Below are 16,815 nucleotides of genomic sequence, written 5' to 3'. Positions count from 1 at the left end.
TTTTTAAGTCTTGCTGCCTTGGTTATTTCGGAAATTTTTATGAAGAAGGTTATGTTTGTAGCCTGGATTTGCTGGGGTTTGGTTTTGGTTTGTTTTTGTGGCTGGTTAGGAGGACCAGCCTTACCCGATTTGGCGAATTGTTCTTCAAAGAGATCTTGTCATGACTTCACGTTGACTTGGATTTGGGAGTGTGCGATTTGGTAAATAACAAGCCAGAACTACCTATTCAGGTATACTACCACTACCGCCAGTATGTCTCTGCCATCGAATTGATATAATCGATCCCCTCCTTCCGCCACGTGTCCGGCTCCATATAGCTCGTGACATTCGCATCGAACACCATATCGACCGGCTGGTCCGCCCCATACGCCTGCCAGCGAACCTCACTATCCTTGATGCCCGAGTTCGGGTCTAAGTCGTGGATGAATGACGCCCACATGCTCGCCATCAGTGTGCTCAGCTGGCTGTACGACTCGGGCATCCCTTCGAACGGCTTCCCGTAATGATACCCCAGCCCCTCAATGTTGTTGAACACAAAGGCCACTTCCTCAAAGTGCGCAGCGCCAGACAGATATGGAACGTCTGCCCCTCGCATGTTGAACCGGTAGCAGTAAGCGGGGGTGGTGGTTTCTGTCCAGGCTTCGCATTGTCGTCGTCGGTTCGCGTGCATCGAGTAGTCCCCTGCGTAGGCCGATGTCCGGCGCCACTGGTAGCCCTGCGATGGTACTCGCTGGTCACCGAGGAACTCCGGGATTCCCTGTGATGGGTCGTCCGGGTAGAGTTCTAGGATATGGTTTGCCGTAGATGACGGGAGTTTGAAGCCGGATGTTCCGTCTGGTGGTGTGGAGGTTATTTAGTACATATACACATGACCAAGAAAAAGAGGAGAGAAGAAGTAATTCAGAATACTAACCGGTGAGGTATGCGTAAAACTGTTCCGTGGTATTGACCCCCGTGGGGCCAAAGCTAGCCCCTTCGTCTGTATTGGTGCCTGCAAGGATGGGCACTTTGATGAATTCATGTTGGTCCAGCTGGACGCTTCCCCGGCCCCTCATAAGATCCTGGTCAGCGACAGGCGAGAAGGAGTACGCTGGGTTGCCGTCAGTGCCGTTGAAAACAGAGTTCAATTTCTCGAATGGAACCCCGCGGAGACATTGCAACGTATTAGTGGCAGAGGAACAACCGACTTTCGCCACCACTTCATCGTACATCGCCTGGTAGCCGGTGTCATTCATTGGACTGGCTGTTATGGATCCTCCCGATTCCATAATCGCTCCGCGAAAGAGACCGTCATCTCTGCCACCGTATGCGATGAGATGAGCGCCAACAGACATTGCCCCTGCGGACTCTCCCCAGATTGTGACCTTCTCTGGGTCGCCACCGAAGGCCCGGATGTTTTCTTTGATCCACTGTAGCGCCAATCTCTGGTCCCGAAGACCCAGATTGGTGTTTCCACTACTGGCAACTTCACTGGAGCTCAAGAAGCCCCACGCAGAGAGGCGATAGTTCAAGGTCACGGCGATGAAAGGTTTGCCTGCATAGCTCAGTATATACTCGATGACCTGGCCAAAAACAACTCACCAATCTCATACGAGTTTGCCACAATAGCAGACATGTTATACCGCTCATCTGATCCCGAACCCATATAGAATCCACCACCGTGGATCCAAACACCCACGGGGAGATTGGAGCCCTCACTCGCGGATGACCCTCGGACCACGTTCAAGGTAAGACAAGCTTCAGACATCGGATACCAGATTGAATCTGTCTATATTCCTTATTAGTTTGCCAATCTTGAGGTCGCGAGCAGACATATCGCGTTAAAACATCACTTACACCATACCCCACACAGATATTAGAGTACTCCTTTGCAACGTGGACTCCCTCCCAGCTTTCATTCAACGATTGAGGTACCGTAAACCGCAGGTTGCCGATCGGCTGCTGCGCATATGGCATACCTAGGAAAAAATCCTGCTGGTAGTGGTCGTTCCTTACCCCGACATATGTCCCATTGCGTACTTGGGCTGTTGGGCCTGGTATATTGCTCGGAGCAGCATTGCTAGTGACCCACAGTACCGAGAGACAGATAATTGTCTTGAGCATCTTGTACCACCATTAAAAAAATTTTAAAAAAAAAACCTACACGACTGTGCCAACTCGCACATCCTGCAACACCCACCCCGCGCTCTTTATATGCAAGGTCATCAGTTGCGGGGTATACAGCCCCGTATGGGACTATCCCAATGCTCTCGGGACTTGAGTCGGGACTTGAGAGACAAGGATGAAAGAGTTGGAGCCCGAATTCATCATACAATGGCATATTAGTAGGGTAGAGTTTTATGACGCAGTGGGATCCGGAGTATCTGGGGTTAAGGAATTGCGGGGGTGAGTTTCGGCATCAATGAATGGTCAACCGGTTAAAGAGAATTTCCCCTTAGAGGGAAGATTGTCGGCCACCGACGAGGTTGTGGAGGGACGATTCGTGGGGCTTCCGGGGGTAGGATTGCTTATAGTGCTAAGTGGACGCGGTTGAACTTTGATTGATGAATGTCCCGAAGATTTGCCGGTGATGCCAGAGGTCTCCTCTTGTTGGATGTGACTTGAAGGGCTATGGAGCTGATTGTCCGTCTTCCTTTTGCTTTCTGCCAGGTAGCTGACTTGATTAATTGCGTGCTTGACTATGTGGGGTCCCGATCTTCCATGTAAGACATGGAAGATTGAACAGGAGTATATCATCATAGCCCACAGTGGGATTCGCTTTAGATATGCTGTAAAGAAAAGTGGCCGGTTGCAAGCTGTATGTGGGGGTTTTGAACTAAGCTGACTGGACTGTTCTCAGGCTGTACGTGGATGGCACCTCGTCAGGTTTAGCACATAATCTTGATGGCTTTCCTGAGACAGTTCGTGTCCTATAAATGGGCAAGAAATGAACCATCTAGCCATGTTTCTACGCCTGAGACAAGATGACATATGTTAAGTGAAACAGTCCGTCACATGGAGAACTCCTGACCAGTATTACTTTGTCGTACAAGATTCAATAGCCGGAACTGCCCATTCTACAAAGGGTTCAAAAGCCAGAGGTTTCATAGAGTATTATGTTCGACTCCGGTTATAGATCCTCGTTTTCTGGACATGCGTGTGGCACAACCGGCTAGCTAGCCCCCTTGGATCTACACGGGACCCTGATGTGGCCCCAACATGCATTGGCTGTGAGAGCTGCCCCAGTGAAGCAGAGTCGTACTAATCTTAGCGTCGTAGCACTCCTGGACGAGCTGGCTTAAGGGTTTGCTTGAAAATCTGACTCTTCACATCAGGGTGGCAACCGGTCTCTTCGAGCAAGGTGTTGTTCTCCACTACTCCACGCTTTTTAGTATAGTATAAGTGCAAGAAGACACAGTATATGTGTCTTCAGTGATTTAAACTCCTTTCATCGCACGGAAAATTTGCCTGTGTATCGCGGTGGTCAAGCAACACGTATCCAGTCGAAGCACCTCAGAGCCATTACCCTGAGAATCGCAGATTCACTATGCGATTGTCGACTCTCCAAAGCCTCGAGAACCGAGATGGCAAGAGGATACGATCATCGTGTATTTACCCTCGCGTCATATATTCATTGTTTAGCCGTATCTGCAAAATGTGGTGGACATTGTTATCACCTGAGCCTCTTCCCATGACGACAATCTCTTCACCACCTCTATCATCTGAGGAAGAAGCCATCGTCGCTGTCACGCACGGCTTCCTTGCAGCATTGAATGCGAAGTCGTCAGCCGATTTCGAGAAATACTGCATCAGAGCAGGAGGAATGTCACTTTGGCCACCGTCGCCTATGGTACCCCGTTTCTGTACAATTGGTGTCTTTGTGGAGCAGATCACAAACGTGCAGGACGAGATCGACGAGCGGATCTGGGATCCTGGGGTGAAAGTATACGAATCAGGTAATATGGCCGCAGTGTGGGCGCCGTTTAGATCAAAGATCAATGGCGTTGTGAACCATGTGGGCGTCGAACTTTTCGTGCTTCATAAACTCAACGGAGAATGGAAGGTAACTGGGTTAGCTGACTCATGTCGATGACCAACTGAAGAGGAAAAATATTCGTTGCTATAAACAATACACTTGCTATCCAGACCTGCCCGTGGCTATGCATTGGACTGTCGGATGAGGGTTGTGGGGAGCAAAATGAAGGGTTAATGATAGGGCTAAATGCAACGTGGACACGGTAAACAAAAATGAACTCTTAGCCATGAGGGAGAATATCAGGAGAAACAGTCCTATCTACTATCCGGATTAAAATACCATATCTATAGAGAGCCAAACTTTTCGCCATCTTACTTCTTGCCTCTAAGAAGCTCCCATCCAACACTCCCGTTCTTTCCTTCTTTTACAGACATCTCCTCAACTGCCTTCACAAGGTCGTAGCAAATTTCTTCGGAGACGACGCTATCATGCTTATACGCAGGATGTGAAGCAACATATTCACGGATCCACCGCGCCCCAGTCCAGAGGGTTCCGTTTGCCCGTTTCCGAATGAGATCGAGGTAGGTTGCCAGAAAGCAGCGCGTTTCGACGTCCACATTGACACTGTTCAAGTACGATTCGACAAGTGGGATCAATCCGGGGAATGATCCGTCAGCAGAACCGTTAATGATATCTGAGATAGTCATAAGCTCATATTCCGACTCCACTGGTTTAAGTGGAGGTGATGGGGGTGGCGTATTAACGGCGGATGACGTGGCGGACGACACTTCACTATTAGTAGAAGACTGTGGGTGCGGTCTGCGTGCACGAGGAGAGAATGGATCCTTGCGGAAGTGAAACTTTCGGTCCAAAACTGCATTTCGCGCATGTGCCGTTTCCATATTTTCGGTTGTCCGTTGGATAGGAATATAGAAATTCAAATCAAAGCTCAAAATCGCGCGGGTGACGAGCACGATAAATATGCTGAATGCCGCATTTTCGAAATCGGTCATTTGAATTTCCATTGAGCGGAACTCGACTCGCCAGCCAATGTCATCTTTTTCTGGCGGGGGTGGCTTGAAGCGCATGTGTTGCCAATTCGTCGATTGCAAGTTCTCGAAATGGTCTGCTTTGTTTAGGTCCAGTTCTTCCAGGTCTTCAGAGAAGATAACCAGTGGGTCGCGTATGAAGAGATGCGCAAAATGTGTGGCCAAAAGCTCATCCATACCACCGTCAATCAAGCGCTTCTTGATATCTTCGTCCACGATCAGATCTGGATCCAAATACTCCTTCCGCAGCCTAGGGTCCTGAGAAAGATAAGTCGAGTTTGAGGCGTATCTAGATTTGGGAATTCTCCACCGATCATTTTTCAAGGGCTATTTAGTATGTTAACTCTAGACCGGCAATCAATAGAGGGAAAACTCACAGCTTCACCAAGTTCTTCACGAGTCCTGTCATCTACAGCGTTACCGATCTGGTTCCATCGAACGTCAGTGTCGACAAGGAAGCCCTTGTATATGGGGGTTGCAGCCGTAAGTGCAAGAAGGATGGGTCCCAGCGGGCTTAGTTGATCATATAGCTTTCTCCCCTCCGTCATATTCTTTGCCTGGAACGTAATCTGGAGACAACAACTGCCCATACCAAATGCCATGGCGTCCATATAGACATGCCCTTCCTTAGCTGCTCCATTCCTGACATCATCGTCTTCAGGCCAGTTGTGGAGGTCATAATTCACCGTTGGGTCATTGAAAGGTTCGGGGGTGTTTGTGTCTCTGAAGACCGGCACATTCAGCTCGACCTTTCGGCCCCGTCTCGATCTTATATTACCAGCAAGTGTTGGAAACCTAATATGGGGATTCGCGATCTCATCAGGAACAAACTGAGATCGGAGTGCGGCTCCAGATGGAGGATAGTATGGTTGAATGTAGTCATCTTTCGTGCCCAAGCGAGGGAATGTGGTAAGAGTAATGGGATATTCATTTGGTGCCATGTGAGACTTGGCAACCTCTCGCCTAAGGGACCAGGTTAGGCTCGGATAGTGATTTTCGGACGGAAAAAACCCACCTCCATTTCATGTTTGATTCTACCTTCAATAGATCCTTGAAACCGATCCCCCATGGTCGCCCCGGAGTAGCCTCCAGCATGAAGCGGCCAAACTCTGGATGAAAATGGGGTGGATCCTCTCCATCACTAGGCGTCATCAGAAAGGTTCCTCGGAATTGATATAGAAAACCAGTTTGCCTTACTGCTCCTTGTTCTGTATACTGTTTGACCCTCCAGACTTCCAATTGGCTTCATCCTCAGCCAGGGACTTGAGAATCTCGGCCTGAGCGAGAGATAACCGGGCCTTTTTCGCCTCGTCATCAACGGCAACGACGAGGTACTCGACCTGAGCATGAGTGGATAGTCAGTTTTGAGCGTTATGGTCTTGTTGACATAGGAATCTTACCTCATCACCCCAAAGAAGAGCGTCGCGCTCTTTCCCTTTTGCTCGGCGCCAATTGGCGAGCAATTGCTGATGTGCGTTAGGTGAACGTCCGTTCAGGAATCGCTAGAGAGCAGAAATAGAAGGCAGATACGTACCTCGATACCCCATTTCCGCACCTGATCCGCTCGCTTCTTCGCCTCGGGCCAATCGAGAGCGGTTCCTAGTGCTCTAGAAGGACATTTAATGTTAGGTCGGGGCTAAGCCGCACAATATGCCTGGTAAGAATCACCACGTACAGCAAACCCATAATGTCATAGCCACTTCCGAAGAGCCAGTGTGTAAGGCTTGGATTATAAGAGAGTCGTTCGTATTAAGACAGAATCTCGGATCACACGATCTGTAAGCCCCGCAGAGATGAGGGGAGATTTTCGTGGCAGACAATGCGCCAGAGTCCGCACGCTGAAAGCAACCGGCCGAATGAAATAAAACAATGCCAGGTAGAACTGACACCTTAGAGTACTATACGTACAGCATGAAAAACCGTAGAGACAGACGATGGAAGGAAAGGGAAAAAAGTCATAGTCGGATTGGTATTGTCGCCTTTATGCTGATTTTCCCGGCGGCGTCTCGGAGACGGTGATTGTTATCGGTGATTGGGTAAAGCAAGACCTTTTGCCAATAGTGGGGGGCATCTTTGGTCCCCAAGCGGGGCATCGACTGCCATTATCGCTGATAACGCCGTTAACGCTGCGGAATTCACGAGAAGCCAATGCATTGATTTCTAAGCAGCTTCCTCAACTGGCTGGTCATGTGATTACATCGCTAAGGAGTTCATGGATTATTCGCGAGATTCTCTGTAAACATACAGGTGCAAGGCAAATCAATGTTCACAGACTTTATAAGGCAACCGACGCTATAAAATATATATTACAGCTGACCGATCGTCGAAGCAAGCCGTAACGTCATGTATTTCGCGATCCACAAATCACCAAGGAACCAAGCAATATACTTGATAATAGGTACTTTAGGTAGCCTTATACTTCATCTGCCGTAAGCTACAAGTGCCAGATCTCGATATATCAAGGAGACCAGTGTCACACGGTGATCCTGGCTGAAATCACCCTGCCAATAAATTATTCTTGTTCATACTCCGTACCTCTGATGTCACTGTCATTTACGACTAGTAGCTGACGATCTTAAGAATATATCGACCTTGGTACACCATGGGGACTGGAATGATTTAACCAGCATTGATTACTACGTAGGCAGTAATACGACCTCAAATTATGCAAGGCTGGACTAGCGGACAAATTCAATGCTTCGCTTGCGCATTCCCGAAGCGATCTCATACATAGAAATCGTTCGGAGGGATGGAAGCACCTGGTCCGCATCACACCGAGAGGCGACCGTTTCATGAATTACAGGCAAGATGCTAGCCTTGTGAGTCCGAAATACAACGGGATAGTATCGGCAAGCTTATTCTCAATCCGAACGCCAAAGTCGGTGCATGATCAATCAATCTCAGAACTTTATGTACATAACCTGCTGCTTCGTCCATATCAAATGCATAAGCCGATGTGTTTGGTATCAATTGCTCCGGGCACCGTTCTTAGCAGCTCGCAGCTCGTCCATCTTGGCAACGCGCTTCTTGAATTCTTCATACTGGCACTTCTCGTAGCTGTGTCTCTCATCCTAGAGTAGACATTAGATATTAGTTATAACCGTCGAATATCAAACCAAGGATATGTACGCAGGTTGCGGAGACGGAACACAATGACATACCTCGCACTTCCACGGAAGGTAGTACTCCTGCTGCCGGCATCGGTTCAATGGGATGAGGAGGTGTCCACAAGAGTCGCGGTACTGAATAGGCAGGCGAGCATCGGACATCTCCTGGCGGGTGGCTGAAATAGAACATCAATACTCGGCTCAATCAATGACAAGATATTGATCTTTCTCTTGAGCGCGGGGGCCAATGGCATTGAAAACGTACCGGGGGTATCCGCCAGTCCAACGGCACTCTTAACCGACTCGGCAACGGTCATTTTGGTATGAGAAAGTGGCGTAGAATAGGGTCCTTTTGCAGATAGGCGACGGAGCAGCGAGGTTTGCAGCTATCCCGAAGTGCTGTTCCTTCCGGAGATGGTCATGTGACATCACGTGTGTTCTATCCCACAATGGGAATAGTGGACCCAATTCCACTTTACGCGGTTCTGCCGGCCGGGGCGCGTCTTCTTGAGCAATCCACCGCGTTTTTGGGATGTTACTGTGCCTAGGACGAGCCATCAGTGGCTGATACGGTATCTTTGTGACTTCAATATACGTTGTATGTGATGTTTCGCATTCAAGGCTTGTGTATTATACTTTACGCCTGAGAGAAGGTGAATTTGGATCATTGAATTCCCCGTTAAAAGTGACCGCATCGCATCGTCCTTCAATTGCCCGGGAATCCCTAGATCGAGTCGGTTTTCGGAGAGGCGCACATCATGGCGGGGGTGGATTTTTCACAAATTTATTCTGCTACGTATAGCAGCGTGGGTTTCCTCTTTTTTTCTGTGCCTTCACTCTTTCCGTCAATTCACCTTGAAAAACCCTCGACCGCTTAGATGGTGTGTCTAATATTTCTGATCAGGTTCCGGTCTACGAGTTCAAACTCGATGGCGACAGCGTTATGCGAAGGCGGGCTGATGATTGGATCAATGCTACACATATCCTTAAATTAGCTGGGTTTGACAAGCCAGCGCGAACACGTATACTCGAACGTGAGGTGCAGAAAGGGGTCCACGAAAAAGTACAGGGCGGTTATGGTAAATATCAAGGTAGGGAAAGTCCACTTTGGCAAAACGCTCGCGATGCTCGCCGTGCTAAGATCGAACTAGGGACATGGATTCCACTTCCTGAAGGCCGGATGCTCGCTGAGCGCAACAATATCATTGATAAGCTTAGACCAATTTTCGATTACGTGGCTGGGGATCGTAGTCCGCCACCTGCTCCAAAACATACATCAGCCGCGTCGAAACCGAGAGCTCAGAAAAATGCGGCCTCTAATCGGAGGGTTGTACATGAGGAGGTTTTCAGTGCAGTTAAGCCGCATCGCAGCATGGGGCCACCCAGTTTCACTCATGAGCAATATGAAATGAACCCTGGATTCGACGAAGACGAATCGATTGAACAAGCAACTCTCGAATCTTCCTCCATGGTCGCAGATGAGGAGATGATGCATATCACCCAGAATGGCAACTTTTCGCGAAAGCGCAAACGTGGCATGAATGAGGTAACTGCGATGTCAATAAGCGAACAGGAACATATACTCTATGGCGACCAGCTCTTGGACTACTTCATGACAGTTGGAGATGCTCCAGAAGCAACGCGAATTCCTCCACCGGAACCGCCGGCCAACTTTCAGGTGGACCGTCCAATAGATGATTCAGGGAACACTGCTCTCCATTGGGCCTGTGCGATGGGTGATCTGGAGATAGTAAAAGATTTGCTGCGGAGGGGAGCAGATGTGAAGACACTCTCAGTACATGAAGAAACGCCGCTTGTGCGTGCTGTTCTATTTACGAACAATTATGAAAAGAGGACATTTCCGCCGCTCCTGGATTTACTCCTGGACACAGTGTCGTTCCGAGACTGGTTCGGCGCCACCATATTCCATCACATAGCAGAAACCACCCGAAGCAAAGGGAAGTGGAAGAGCTCTCGGTACTATTGTGAAGTGCTGCTTGACAAACTACGTGCTACTTGTACGCCAGATGAAATCGATGTTTTGTTATCCTTCCAAGACTCCAATGGAGACACGGCAGCTTTGGTTGCTGCTCGAAATGGTGCATTTCGCTTGGTTCATCTGCTCCTCACACACTGCTCGCGGGCTGGAGACTTAGTAAACAAGAAGGGCGAAACAGCTGCCAGGATCACTCAGCGAGCGAATCAGTCTGACCGACATATCCCGCCGCCGCCTTCCTCTATCACGATCGGTAATGACCACATCGATGGGGAAGTTGCTGGCCCGATTAACGCCGATCACCAATCTGTTGCGCCACCGCAAGAATCCTCCCCCTCCACTTCTGCACTCCTTACTAAGATTGGAGTAATCATGGCCGAAGCGAACAAGAAACTCGCAGTTGGGTACGGGAGCTCAAAGGCCAATCAACCGGATCCAGACGACGTTGCCAATCCAGAGGCTCTGTACGAACAGCTAGAGTTGGATCGGCAAAAGATTCAACAACAAACAGCCGACTTGGCGGCGAAGGAGGCCAAAGAAGAGCACGTCGATGCGCAGTTCGAACGTTACGAACAGCTGAGGAGTCGCTACGAATCGCTACTGGAACAGATTCAACAAGCCCGCTTACGGGAGCGGATCGCATCGTCAACATTACCCACTAACGAGGACCCGAACCCGCCCTCGACTGACCAGAACCAGTTGCTTACCGTCTATCAGCTAGCCCGACGACTGTGTTCGGCGCAAAAAGCACGGCGTGCCGCCATCAAAGATCTCGCCCAACAAACGGCAGATGCGGGTGTTAGCACCAAGTTTGACGTTCATCGGAAGCTCGTGTCACTCGCTACAGGGCTGAAAGAAGAGGAACTAGACCCCATGGCTGCTGAACTGGTAGAGACCTTGGAGTTTGACCGAATGAACGGAAAAGGTGCAGGGGGCGAGTCCCCCGAGCCAGAGCCCCAGGGGTCAGCGACTTTTCCTCTCCCTGGACCTCCTGTGTCTGTTGATGCTTAGAACGTACAGAATGATTTCTGGTTCTCAGCATTCATCCCGATTTGGTTGTGAGCGTATCAATTTCTGCTTTGATAGATCTACCAAGGGCTGGATATGATGTTTCACGCACTTTTTAACCTTGCAGAGAATTACGTTTCTCCAAGGTCTCTGCGATGTGTTATTTTTTTACCTAGATGGACATGCTGTTCCTTACGATTTCGTTTTCTTTTTCCTTTTTTCTGTTTGTTTTTCTTTTATCATTATTAGCTTCTGGTAGGGACTGAAAAATTATGTCCTGCCAGCAGATACCCAGTTGTTATTTTATTTGGAGGCATCCGATGTGTTTCTTGAGTTTGTCGGGACTATCAGTGTGTACTCATTGTTCTGAAATGGCACGGTGACAGGCCAAGAACAATACAGGAAGAATCTAGCTGATGGTAGGGCAGGTGGGATTACCGTATGGATAGATGATGTACAAACAGACATGGATAAAATTCAATGTCATGGTATCATTATATACAAGCGATAGTGGAGTAGAATGGAACATGCATTGGACTCGCATAACCCCACTTCTAGAATTGTCTGGTGACTGGAACCAAATTAACCATCAATAGCTAGGTATCCAAATACGTAGGTCAAAGACATGCTGATGAGCATGGCATTTCTTCCATGCAGACCTAGGTGCATGAGCACAGATACTCCCGTGCTACCTCCATCCTATTCTCCCAAACCAATTGGTTCGATCTAAAAATTGGTCCAAAACGCAATACCGAACCGAACCGGTGGTAGGAGGGGGAACACCAGGCCAGTCAGGGGAAGGAGAAGAGGGGAATCAGTCTACGATGGTAGCGGTTGGCTGGCGGCGAAGAGAGGCCACGTTGGATGGCACTAAGTCGGGATGATCCCAGGGATAAGTGGGTAAGAAGCTCGGGGACGAACCAATGGGGATTGGGGCATGGGGTGCATATTGGCGTCACTGTCAGGCTGCAGAGGCAATTCTGGGGGCGGATTGGCTGGTCATAGCGGCTGATGCGCTGTCTCTGTTCCATGATAGTGGATTGACGGGCAATGGGATTAATTAAACCAGGGACTGCACTAGTAGGGAACTTGGGTAGGTATGAGTCTATGAGAATCAGAGAATCTTTGATCAGTTTTGATCTACCTCACTAACTACTACTAGTATCTACCGTTCCATACTTTTGCATTGTAATTTAATACTACCACGAAGTAAAAAAGGTTTAGATTTTAGCCCTATTACGGTATATCTCACATTCATAAAGACCCCGACCTCTAAATAAAGAAAGCATCCATGGGGCCGGATGGAGAACCTGAGGACCATCACAATTTCCCCCGATCTATTGGCTACTATTTCAGGCACCACTTCAGAACGGCTAACCCCAAATGAGATCACCCAACAATGGCTATCAAGAAATCACCCACTCGAAGAATCACCACTTGCCCGTGGCTAACCCTGTTCAGGACTAGTCGTTCTTCAAGCGAACCAGTCATAATACAAGTGTCAGAAGTGGCCAACCAGTCAGTGTCTCAGCACCTACGATCATGATGCTGATTTTACAGGTCTTGTATTATTAGCACCTTAATTCTTCTGCGTCTTACAGTATTAGAAAGTATTAGTAGCAATAACAATAGGAGGATAGTTTCCCTCTCTCTCTCTCTTTCTCTCGCTTCTTTTCTTCTTCCTTTTCTCTTACTCACCCACTCTTTCATTTCCTCCCCCTCCTGTTCTCCCTCTGAATCGGCTTTCTTCCATCCTCTCCAGTCCATCTTCACTTCTTCTCTTCCCCCTTTTGTGTTGCTTCAACCAACCTAATTTCTCTTATCCTCATTGTCTTTTTTCCACCCACAGTCCTTTTCATTTCGTTTCGGACTTCTTCGCTTGTCAATCCGGAAAAGTTTTATATAATCCACAGAAAGTGACTTGGAAGTTGTTTGGCGCCCTTTGGCTTGACTATTGACGGCCAAAGCGGATACGAAGGAAAAAGCGCGAAGGAAAAAAAAAGAAAAAAAAAAAAGCGACCCAACGCGCGCCAACAGCCGAACGGACCAATTCATCAGTGCACTACCCTATCATCGCCATCTCTCTTCTTTCCTCTCTTCTTTCCCTCTCCACGATTTACTGGATACTTTGGAGGATCAGGAAAAAAAGGCAAAAAACGCCAAAGAAAATAGAAAATAAAAAGAAAGTCTGAGAGCAAGAAAGAGAGAGAGAATAAATAAAAGTTCCATTCGACGATCCCTTACTTCGTCACTTGAGCGGCTCTGTTCTCATTTTCCGTTGTTTGTTCTCCTCAACGGTCAAACCTTCGAGTCTCTCCTCCTTTTCCATTTTTCGTGTTCAAGCATCCTTTCGGTCGGGAGCTGCAGAGCATCTCCCACCCAATTTTTTTTTTATCATCGTCTTTAATTATAGAGACCTTCATTTCCCTTGTCTCTCGACTTTCTTGCCTCGGTTCCTGACGTCCGGTCGCGTCTGTCGTCCATCACTTCTACCATCGAATCTCCTTTTGGCAGCTGCAACTCTGCCCTGACCTCCAGGTCGATCGTTCCCTGTACACCTGGTTATTAATCATTCTTTGTCTTTTCTAGCTCTCTCTCTTTGCGACTCCATTCATTCTCATCGCATATTTCTCAGGTATGTCGATTGTTATGTCGATCGCCTTTACGATCTTGCTGACACCGGCCAAGTCTAGGATTCGCGACCGCAGTCTCAACGCTTTACATAATAGACACGATCTCTGGTGTCAGAGCGATCCTCGAGTGTTTCATTCTTACCATCGCCTCCTTGTAATAATTTAATACACAGGCTTTCCGTTTGGTCGACTACATAGTGCCTTCGGTTCACTACGGCTCTTTGATTCTTATCCGTTGCACATACTACCCTCGAGGCTTTCTTCCTTTATACTAGTTGCGAGTATGGACACTGGCGGTCTTGCTCAGATGACTTACAATCCGTCTTTCAATAACGGAAGCTCGCTTGGGGCCCCGAGTTCCGGTTTCGGGTCTCGGAGAAAGGGCCCTAATGTGAAGCGTTTGAGTGTGCCACCTCCACACATCTCCACCATTGATGAATCCCAGCCTTCAGCTCCCATTCCCACTCCACGCACCAGCCGTTCGCATCTTCTGGCAGGTTTAAGGACGGCTCCAAAATCTGCCACCGTCCCCTCAGCTTCCGCCCGCCAACAGCACTTGGGCGTGGAGGGTGATCGATATGGGAATCTTTCCAACCGCACTACTGATCGTGTTCCACAAACTGCCATGGGAACTGGCTTCCCTCGACACTCAATGGCCCTCAATCAGGGCCTGGACATGAACACCGGTCGCCCAGTATACACTCTGCCGGAGCAGGTGCTCGCACCTCCGGCTATTGACATCGCCGGCGATATGCCAATTGACGAGAGTCTATACGCGGAATTGATGTCCACAAACCTTTTCCTGGCGGCCCAACAACAGCGCCTACAACAACAACTGATTAGCGTTACCGCAGCGGCCCAGCAGTTCCAGGGCCTCAACCTGGGGATGCCGATGAACCAGCAGCAGGAATACCCTTCTCTCGCCGTTCCGGGCATGGGCTTCTATCAGCAACAGCTCCAGCAGGGTGTGCAGCCTATTGTACAGCCAGTGCCGGGCCAACCGGGGCTGTTCTCCGTCTACAACCCCCTCACTGGTCAACAAAATTACATTTACGACAATTCCTGCCAGCAAGAAAGTTCTTCACCTTACCAGGAAGAGGAGACGCAATCTCCTGCCATGCAGGTACCAGCGTTCCGAGCTGAAGTTTCCCCTCCCCCGGAGACGAAACAATTATCGCAGCCGGCCTCTCCTCCAAGTGCTAGCCCTTCTCCTCCCCAGGAAACTGCCCCTTTGCCTCCTCCCTCCGTCAATGCATTCCGCAGAGGTCACAAAAAGAGCTCGTCGTTTAACCCTGCTAGATTCTCTATTGACACGGCCAAGGCAAACTCAAGCATGGCTCCTGCCGCTCCCAAAACCGCTGCCCTTTCTCAGACTCCGGCGACTGGAACTTTTGGGCCTGGCCAGAATCGCGCCGGAGAGCACCCGATCCGGCAACCCAGGGGTCCACCCTCTTTGGAAGAACTTGTTGCGAAGCCCACATCGAACCATGAAGGAAGCAAGAACTTTGCAACCCGTCAGCGCCGTCGCGCCGTTCACAACCTTGTGCGTGCAGGCCTTGAACGACGCGGAGATAGCCGCAGCTTCGGATGCCATAGTAGCGGTGGCACCAACACCCCGGCGAGTGAGAAGGAATTCACATTCTCCGACGGTGATGATGCTACCGTTCGCAGTGGCAGTCTCTCAAGCAAACCCAGTTTGGGAAGCCTTCGTGCCGCAGCCAATGGCGCCATTGGGTCTGAGAGGAAGGAGAGATCTTCTCGGGAACGGCGGTCGCAGGATAGCCCGTACACGACCACGCCAATCAGCGAGGACGGTGGCTTCTTTGGCGGAAAATTGGCGGATGTTCGTACGGATCCAGTTTCTTCGCCCGTGGGGACACCTTCGGTGGCTGCTGTCGTCGCTGGCCAGAAGACAGCAGTGCAGGGTCCAGAACGGCGCAAGACCCCGATGCTTGTGCTATCTAGCGCCGAAAAGCGCAAGACCCCGATCATGTAACGCGAACATCGTACATAATGTGACTGAGACGTAACGGATGTGCACACTTGGATGATTACTTTTTGCGCTTGTTTTCTTGTCATTTTTTAAACGCCCCACTTTACTCGTTTGTTGTACTTGGACAGCGGGCCAGAGCTTCTCTCCTGTTCCAAGTGGATACTCTCATGTGATAGTCGAAATTGTCTCTAATGTTGCTTTTCCTATGTGGTTGGACACACATAAGCGGCCTTCCGCAACATCAGCCTTGGATGATGAAGTTCTTTTCTTATTACCTTCTTCCTTTCTTTCTGAAATTTCTTTACTCTCCAACCTCTGTTCACGTTCTTGTCCACTCCTTGCAACTGCCGAATGCGCTGATGAAAACGGGAAAAATCAATTCTACGTTATGTAGTGGGTTTCGTGACCTGGCTGCTCCTGTTGCTGCAACAGGGGGTTTTATTTTGGTCGGACTGAGTCGATCATCTTGCGCCCAGGGCGATTCCAAATTTCATTCTTTCGGTGTACATCATCTGGCCATGTATGTACAAGCGTCAGTTCTATTAGTTCTCAATACTGAACGACATCAGTACAGCTTATGGAGAAACGGCCAGTCCAGTTCCCGTAGAAATCGTAGCATCTTTTGTGTGTGTGTGTGTGTGTGTGTGTGTGTGTGTGTGTTTTCAAGTGACAACGATTGACAGGCCAATATGTCATACACGTCAATGACATGCATGTAATCATATAATGGGAAAGGACTCGATCACCTTGATGTTGTAGAAATAGACACCGTCCTTTAATGCTGCATGAGCCTGTATGACTTGCATGAGCAGCAAGTATTTTAAGCGGCGGCCCAGGCCGATATGCATCAAAGCTCTTCTCCACCACCAGTCATTGATTGGCCCCTTGGCCAGACGTTGCAGTCTTGGGTCTGTACACCAAGTGTCATAGTAGCATGTAAATGGCACGCTATCGTGATATTCACAAAAGCACGCAATTTTCTTTCAATATGAGGATTTTCCCAACGAGACAATTGAATGAAGAGATGGGAGCCATAAAGCATGTTATATCTATTATGGCGCGGAACATGCTTCT

General features: G+C 49.0%; 7 protein-coding genes across 7 annotated transcripts; 3 read left to right on the top strand and 4 right to left on the bottom strand.

The window, feature by feature from the left end:
• Positions 1-241: 241 nt before the first annotated feature.
• On the bottom strand, positions 242-2,103 carry BDV27DRAFT_156246 (Alpha/Beta hydrolase protein; the record flags this gene model as incomplete). Its single annotated transcript, XM_032072293.1, has 4 exons — positions 242-834; positions 914-1,534; positions 1,582-1,768; positions 1,837-2,103. The coding sequence occupies 4 exons, from the start codon at positions 2,101-2,103 to the stop codon at positions 242-244; spliced, it is 1,668 nt and encodes a 555-aa protein (XP_031929248.1).
• A 282-nt stretch (positions 2,104-2,385) lies between these two features.
• Positions 2,386-3,387, bottom strand: BDV27DRAFT_125793 (uncharacterized protein). The gene has a single exon (XM_032066412.1). The coding sequence runs from the start codon at positions 2,737-2,739 to the stop codon at positions 2,410-2,412; it is 330 nt and encodes a 109-aa protein (XP_031929247.1). The 5' UTR covers positions 2,740-3,387; the 3' UTR covers positions 2,386-2,409.
• Positions 3,388-3,634: 247 nt separating this feature from the next.
• BDV27DRAFT_156245 (uncharacterized protein) lies at positions 3,635-4,072 on the top strand (the record flags this gene model as incomplete). The annotated part of the gene is made up of 1 exon (XM_032072292.1): positions 3,635-4,072. One exon carries the CDS (start codon positions 3,635-3,637, stop codon positions 4,070-4,072), a length of 438 nt encoding a protein of 145 aa, XP_031929246.1.
• Positions 4,073-4,199: 127 nt separating this feature from the next.
• BDV27DRAFT_95626 (glutamate--cysteine ligase) lies at positions 4,200-6,824 on the bottom strand. The gene is made up of 7 exons (XM_032078041.1): positions 6,680-6,824; positions 6,539-6,611; positions 6,405-6,470; positions 6,202-6,344; positions 6,020-6,145; positions 5,382-5,967; positions 4,200-5,331 (listed from the first exon to the last, which is right to left on the bottom strand). Exons 1-7 carry the CDS (start codon positions 6,688-6,690, stop codon positions 4,327-4,329), a joined length of 2,010 nt encoding a protein of 669 aa, XP_031929245.1. The 5' UTR covers positions 6,691-6,824; the 3' UTR covers positions 4,200-4,326.
• An 842-nt stretch (positions 6,825-7,666) lies between these two features.
• Positions 7,667-8,468, bottom strand: BDV27DRAFT_125791 (NADH dehydrogenase [ubiquinone] 1 beta subcomplex subunit 7). Its single transcript, XM_032066411.1, has 3 exons — positions 8,377-8,468; positions 8,166-8,287; positions 7,667-8,075 (listed from the first exon to the last, which is right to left on the bottom strand). Exons 1-3 carry the CDS (start codon positions 8,426-8,428, stop codon positions 7,971-7,973), a joined length of 279 nt encoding a protein of 92 aa, XP_031929244.1. The 5' UTR covers positions 8,429-8,468; the 3' UTR covers positions 7,667-7,970.
• Positions 8,469-8,682: 214 nt separating this feature from the next.
• On the top strand, positions 8,683-11,268 carry BDV27DRAFT_95617 (putative APSES transcription factor). Its single transcript, XM_032078040.1, has 3 exons — positions 8,683-8,917; positions 9,016-9,202; positions 9,263-11,268. Exons 1-3 carry the CDS (start codon positions 8,870-8,872, stop codon positions 11,116-11,118), a joined length of 2,091 nt encoding a protein of 696 aa, XP_031929243.1. The 5' UTR covers positions 8,683-8,869; the 3' UTR covers positions 11,119-11,268.
• A 2,306-nt stretch (positions 11,269-13,574) lies between these two features.
• On the top strand, positions 13,575-15,838 carry BDV27DRAFT_95596 (uncharacterized protein). The gene is made up of 2 exons (XM_032078039.1): positions 13,575-13,750; positions 13,804-15,838. The coding sequence occupies exon 2, from the start codon at positions 14,032-14,034 to the stop codon at positions 15,742-15,744; it is 1,713 nt and encodes a 570-aa protein (XP_031929242.1). The 5' UTR covers positions 13,575-13,750; positions 13,804-14,031; the 3' UTR covers positions 15,745-15,838.
• The last annotated feature ends 977 nt before the right edge of the window (positions 15,839-16,815 follow it).

The sequence above is a fragment of the Aspergillus caelatus genome, assembly GCF_009193585.1.
Source record: "Aspergillus caelatus strain CBS 763.97 unplaced genomic scaffold BDV27scaffold_56, whole genome shotgun sequence".
Classification (NCBI taxonomy): domain Eukaryota; kingdom Fungi; phylum Ascomycota; class Eurotiomycetes; order Eurotiales; family Aspergillaceae; genus Aspergillus; species Aspergillus caelatus.
Note: the sequence above shows the minus strand (reverse complement) of the source record. Positions and strands in the feature narration are given on the sequence as shown.

Bases quoted from the DNA above. Each gene is read 5' to 3' on its own strand.
- BDV27DRAFT_125793 (XM_032066412.1), bottom strand. From the start codon at position 2,739: ATGATGATATACTCCTGTTCAATCTTCCATGTCTTACATGGAAGATCG.
- BDV27DRAFT_95626 (XM_032078041.1), bottom strand. The intron at 6,471-6,538 runs GTACGTATCTGC...AACGCACATCAG, and splicing joins TGCGGAAATGGGGTATCGAG to CAATTGCTCGCCAATTGGCG. The intron at 6,345-6,404 runs GTAAGATTCCTA...ACTCATGCTCAG, and splicing joins CTCTTCTTTGGGGTGATGAG to GTCGAGTACCTCGTCGTTGC.
- BDV27DRAFT_125791 (XM_032066411.1), bottom strand. From the start codon at position 8,428: ATGACCGTTGCCGAGTCGGTTAAGAGTGCCGTTGGACTGGCGGATACC. The intron at 8,288-8,376 runs GTACGTTTTCAA...GTTCTATTTCAG, and splicing joins TGGACTGGCGGATACCCCCG to CCACCCGCCAGGAGATGTCC. The intron at 8,076-8,165 runs GTATGTCATTGT...TGTCTACTCTAG, and splicing joins ACCTTCCGTGGAAGTGCGAG to GATGAGAGACACAGCTACGA.
- BDV27DRAFT_95617 (XM_032078040.1), top strand. From the start codon at position 8,870: ATGGCGGGGGTGGATTTTTCACAAATTTATTCTGCTACGTATAGCAGC. The intron at 8,918-9,015 runs GTGGGTTTCCTC...ATTTCTGATCAG, and splicing joins ATTCTGCTACGTATAGCAGC to GTTCCGGTCTACGAGTTCAA. The intron at 9,203-9,262 runs GTAGGGAAAGTC...AGATCGAACTAG, and splicing joins CGGTTATGGTAAATATCAAG to GGACATGGATTCCACTTCCT.
- BDV27DRAFT_95596 (XM_032078039.1), top strand. From the start codon at position 14,032: ATGGACACTGGCGGTCTTGCTCAGATGACTTACAATCCGTCTTTCAAT.